At 45.9% G+C, this 6,037-nt stretch overlaps 1 protein-coding gene across 1 annotated transcript; it reads left to right on the top strand.

Annotated features, from left to right (window-relative positions):
* Window positions 1-41: 41 nt before the first annotated feature.
* On the top strand, window positions 42-5,505 carry LOC129850109 (uncharacterized). The gene is made up of 3 exons (XM_055916686.1): window positions 42-4,129; window positions 4,274-4,349; window positions 4,470-5,505. Exons 1-3 carry the CDS (start codon window positions 686-688, stop codon window positions 4,574-4,576), a joined length of 3,627 nt encoding a protein of 1,208 aa, XP_055772661.1. The 5' UTR covers window positions 42-685; the 3' UTR covers window positions 4,577-5,505.
* The last annotated feature ends 532 nt before the right edge of the window (window positions 5,506-6,037 follow it).

Genomic DNA, 6,037 nt, shown 5'->3' with positions numbered 1-6,037 from the left:
ACCACCTGCTAAACCACCATCTGCTAAATTACAATCTGCTATACCACCACCTGCTAAACTACGATCTGCTATACCACCACCTGCTAAATTACAATCTGCTAAACCACCTACTGCCACTGACTACTCTGGAACCTTATCTGCTGTGGTAGGTCGTGGGCATGTCATCCCTGTCAAACTGACCTTGGCCCCTTTCTCCTCCTTACTCTCCAGCGAAGAGACCAACACCAACCTCCCCTCCAGCAGCCGCCCCTCCTCGTGCTCTATCAAGCTTTTAGACAGTAGGAGTGACATTCCTTGCTCCCTGGCTGTGAGCTCTATTTCAACTGTTCCTGGACATGACTCTAGCAGCAGCCCTGTGCGGGAGAATCAATTTGCTACTGAGGTCTCGTCGATCTGCCTCAGCCAAGATAGAAATGGCCAAGGAGGGAGTGTGACACCTCCAGCCCCTTTGGATGTTTCCCTCCCCTCCATTATTGAGCAGGCTGGCGAGCTTGTATGTTCCGTCATCTCCAAGTCTTTAGCAATTGTGGAGGCGCGGTCAAGTGTGAATGGTGAGAAGGGCTCTCCGTCTCCCACCACAGTCTCCCATTCTCCTACAAGGGTGTTTGTCAGCCACTTAAGGAGTAGCCCACTAGGTGAGGACCTTGTAGATTCAACACTTGCGGATGTTATCTCTGTCCTGAAAATGGAGGGAATTCTTTCCTCCTCTCCGACTTTGGAGGAGGAGCTGCTTGATCTCTCCTCCAGTTGTTCTTCATCATCCAGCGAAACACTGCAATGTGTGTCTGTTGGCCCTCTTGGCGGTGGGTCGGAGACGTCCTTCAAACTTCTTGGGGGTCGTACTCTGAGTATCGCCACCCCAACGGCCCATGTTATCACAGAGGACTTAGAAGTCTACAGTGATGAGATCATTGACGAAATCCTTATTATAATGAGGACCAAAAAAGATGATGACAGTGGAAGTGACGTCTCTGGTGCATCAACACCATGCAGCACACCAGCACCACAGAGCCGGTCCTCTTCTGCACTGAGGGGAGTGCTTCCCCATGACAGGAGGATACTCAGCACAACACTGCTTGGAATCCAGAACACACTAGACAGTGAGAACCTCTCAGGGGAGTGCTCCATCTCACCACAGGACAATGCCAGAGTCCTGGAGATGATAAAGTTGCTGCAGAGGCGCCTTGAAGGGACACCCTCAGAGTCCTCCATCCATATCACAGATGTGGCTTCACCCTTGGGCTTTCCTCTCCCTGTATCTCTCCATGCTGTTCAGTCGTGTGTATTTGCCACTGACAAAGACCTGAAGGCAGAAAGAGTGAAGGGAGTCTTTGAAAGCCTGAGATCCCAGTTTATGAGCTACTCCATCAAGCCTGTGAGTAACATCATTACCAGGGCAACAACAAAGATGGCTGCCTCCAATCAGGTTAGTTTAGAGACACTCCAGGCAGCATCAGCAAAATCATCTGCTGTGGCTCAGAACCTTATTAGTTCGGTTTTATTTCAAGTTGCCAAGGTGTCCTGCTCTGATGACTTAGAGGGTCTGGGTGATCATCTCAGATGCCCCTCAACTTTGACCAGAGTTCTGACACCTTTGACCTCAGAGAAAGCTACACTGACACCTGCTGTTCTGAAGATCAGAAGGGAGATGTGTAAGGAAGTGGCCACCGAACTCCAGAGTTTCTTGATCAAGGAATCCCTTACTGGTACCCAGACACCATCCAATGGACATGTTTGCACTTCTGGTTCTGCCCCAAGGGAAGCTGTGCGGGACATCCTGAGGAAAACCAAAGAGGAGGCTTCCAACAAAAGCCTGAATAATATTTTCTCTGTTAATTTGGATGAGCGGCTCACAGACTCCATTGCAGATGCCTTATATCCAAAGCTGCATGACACATTGGAGTCCAAGAGAGAGCTGCAGGCTTCTTATTACAGCTCCCAGATCAGCTGCAGCCTCAGCCCCTTCGAAGTTGAGAGCAGCCTAGAGCTCCAGGAGTTCACTGACCCACTATCTGAGTCAGTATTGTGTCTCCTGGATAGGACATTTGGAGATAAAGCTCAGAACTTAAAGACAGGCGGGGGTGTTTTACAATATGTCACAGACCCAACCTATAAGAAGCTTTTGATTGGACCCCACACCAACGACGTCAATGTGGTTGTGCACACGATTGCAGTAGAGGAGTTGCCTGTTGAGGGTTGTATTGCGCAAAGTGAGGCCATTCATGGCCTTCACAAGAAGCAAGAGTTACCTTCCAGTGGCAGAGGGAATGAGACTCAGAGCCCTACTAATTGCCTACTGGAGGGTGTAGTGGGCAAACTGGTACGGAAGATGCTATTTCAGGGCCTTGACGTCCCTGAGGTACCCATGAACGACAGCCGCTCTGAGAGCTTTAAGCTACAGTATGAACTGGTTGCGAAGCTTTGTCCTCTGATGGTAAGGACAATCATGGCTACAACCATAGCCAATCAACCACCTACTATTCAAGAAGCAGTGATGTCATCCGAGAACATCCATGTGAAAGAGCTGTGTGAGGCAGGTATCAAACCTCTCAAAGAGAACCATGTACCCAATGACTCTGAGACAAACATCATGGTCAGAAGGGCTTTGAGTGAAATTGAATCCTGTATGATTGAGAACTCCGACAAGGACTCTCCCAGTCTACATTCCACACCAGAGGTGGTTGTAGACCTGATCACCAAGCTGCTTCATGGGTATGAGCTTGACTCAGAGGACTTTGCATCACCTGTGTCATCCCCAACCACCACTCTCTCTGATGTGGCAATGGACATGGTGGTTTCTGTCCTTCGGGACATGTCCGATTCCCCAGACGTTCCCTCAGCATTGGAAATGACCAAGGATCTCAAGACGCCGTACTCCCGCCCCTCAAGTGCAAGGATTGTAAGTGCCCTCTGCAGAGAGCTGGAGGAGCACATGGGCTCTCCTGATGCTTTGAGGCGAGCTTTGAGCCGCGGCAGCGGGGAGATGACAACAGCCATTGCGAGTGCAGTCACCAGGGAAGTCAACCGTCTGGGTTCAATCGTACCCAAAGTCTCTGTCCGGCCGCTCTCCTCAGACATCTGCCTAAGGACAGACCAGGACAAGGTCATGGTTAAGAGCCGATGTGGCTCGGCTGAGGTGAAGGCATCCCAACCGGTGTATATTATTGTTCACGTAGAGGCGGTGATGGATATCATTGTCCGGCTGCGGTCTCTGATTGTTCCTCGGACCCAGGATAAACTGGCCAGCTGGACCCTAGTTGAGGATGTGACCAACAAGCTGTCCAGTGCTCTGTGGGTGAGGGTGACTAACAGGTGGAGGGAAGCAAATGTCTGCCTGAAGGCAACAGACATCTTTCAGCTGGTGCTGTCTGTGCATAGAAAGTTGATGCAACGCTATGGCACAGAGGAAGCCCTACAGAAGATACTGTGCCACAAGGCACCCAAGCTGCACAAGGACATTGTCTGTCTTGTCACGAACGCAATTATGGATGCACCATCCAAACTTCAAGGCACCAAAAATCTGGAATCTACACTCAACTTGAAAGAATTGACAGCCTTGTTTAATGAAATGACAACCCGTCAATCTTTGAATAAGAAAGCTGAGCAGAGCAGCATCAAGACTGAGATTGAACAGCCGGAGTGGTCCACTGTGGAACAAGTGACATCCGGTTCCAGCAGCTTCATTAGGGAGCTTATATTAGAAGAAGTCCTGATGAAGCTTGTCAAGAAGATATGCCGTATGCCAAAAAGGACCAACAAACATCAGCGCATCCAGATCAGTGATCTGGTGACTGAGCTGATCCGATTGTTCGATGATGAGGTGGCCAAATATCTGATTGAGGAAATGGGAAGCCAGCAAAAAAGTTTCAATTCTAAGATGACATCGAAGCTGGCAGATGCCATCTACACTGACCTTGGGAAGGTCAAGCGTTTGAAACGCTCCTTGAAAATTGACGATTTATTTGAGGATCAGGAGATGCTTTCCATTGTCTCTGTCATTGTTTCCCACAAGCTACTGGCCATCTTGAAACCCTCAGTGCCCAGCGAGACCTCAGACCTTGAAGACTCATGCAGTGATGATGTGGAGGATGCGGAATCTGAGGGGGTGCATTATGCCACCGGCAGAAAGGTAAGACAAGCTCAGATTACTCTTCAATGGTCATTGGTTGTGCTTTTTGATATCGGCACCAGTAAATATAGTTGTATAATTATAGGAATATGTAAAGGAAGTGAAATTGATGTTTAATTGTGCATCCTTGAATTCTGATCACAGTCCAAGAGGAGCATTGTCCTTAAAGACACTACAGACCAGCCAGATATGTACATTGCTGTGGATTCTCCACCTATGAGTGAGTATTCCTGGGGGGAAATGTTCTTATGGGACAATTATATATAAAGAAGTAATCAATTATTGTTTTATCAGATAATTGTCCATCTGAAATTCTTACATATTTTCATCTTCTTGCCAGTTAAATTATCCAAGATGAGGAAAGGCATCCGGGGCTTCTTCTGGGGAGTCCAGAAGGCCTGGAAACGCTTGGTCACCTGCAAGTCCTCTGGGTCCTCTGATGGGTAGCCTGGATGACGTGCAGCCCATGTCAGTTGCTTTTGCCAGGCTACATCTGAGGAGAACACCACAACTGGCCTCAATACAACATTTGTATTTTTGTTGTTCATTTCTGTTTTCATTTTGATTCCCCTAATGCTGCTATATTTGAACCAGGCTGTCAGTGGACTAGCTTACCATTAGTTTATACTCCTTAAGGAAGATCCACTATAGGCTACTCAACACCAGAATTCCATCTGGGTCTTTTAATCCTTTATTAGCTCCCACTCCTGTAACTAGGAATGTGAGCTTCTAAATGTCATTCAGACATCTACAGCTTCTCCTGTGATTAGGAAGATAAGATAAGAAGCCCAACCAATTGACTAGATGTGCTGTACATCTGATGCCCTCTCCCTATTCTAATCATTGATCCACGTCCATTGCAGCCTCTAAATTTGATGTAGATATTTAGCTTAAATTATAAAATGACAAGGAGGGTAGGCCGACAGCAGCTTCTACTCTTACGATTAGGAAAGTGGTGCTAAACTTTTTGGGCTTTGAGGAACTATGTATTTTATTTTTCAATCACTTTTTTTATGGTACTTTTTAATAGTTGTTTTAATAAACCATTTGTATTGCAGATTTTGATTAATATTGTATCTTTTATAATTTTAATTTAGGTATTCATTTGATGACATGGGACTAAAGCGTAGTTTATACCCTACATACATACACAATAACTTCAAGCAGCTACACAAAAAACACTCTACACAAGAACGCAGGATCAGCATTTAGTGAAGCGTTCTTGTGTTGCACACGAGGGGTATGAACTAGGCTTAGTCATTTTATGACTTCTATACGGGTATATAATGGTATCCATAGTGCAGTATTAAGATATTCATTATGGAGCTTTATATTATAGTAGAAATAATGTAAATGAATAAAAGTGAATTGATGTATGTCAACTTGATGGTGATATTTGTTTGCTCAACAAAAGCTATATTGGTGTTAGACGGTCTGAAGTTGCCTGACATTCATGTATTTATTTAATTGGCACGGCCCTGAAAGAGGTAGAAAAGACCAAGATGGCGACAAATATCTTCTATCAGAAAATCAAATCAATGTATTTATCACATGCGCTGAGTAGAACAGGTGAAATGCGTACTTACATCTTCCTCTAACTCTGCCTTGGCAGAGAAGGGCTTGATGAATCATATACAGTATATTGAATTCAGAGTTTCTAGTGTGAAATACAACAGTGCTGTCTGACAAATTAATTAGCAGTATTAAAGCAGTGTAATATACACTGAGTTTACAAAACATGAGTGCTCTTCCCATGACATAGATGGACCAGGTGAATCCAGGTGAAAGCTATGATCCCTTATTGATGTCACAGTGTAGAGGAAGAGACAGGTTAGTGAACGATTTTTAAGCCTTGAGACTATTGAGACATGGATTGTGTATGTGTGCCATTCAGAGGGTGAATGGGCA

Source organism: Salvelinus fontinalis, unplaced genomic scaffold, assembly GCF_029448725.1.
Source record: "Salvelinus fontinalis isolate EN_2023a unplaced genomic scaffold, ASM2944872v1 scaffold_1833, whole genome shotgun sequence".
Classification (NCBI taxonomy): domain Eukaryota; kingdom Metazoa; phylum Chordata; class Actinopteri; order Salmoniformes; family Salmonidae; genus Salvelinus; species Salvelinus fontinalis.
The sequence above is the reverse complement of the archived record's forward strand: the minus strand, read 5'-3'. Positions and strand labels throughout refer to the sequence as shown.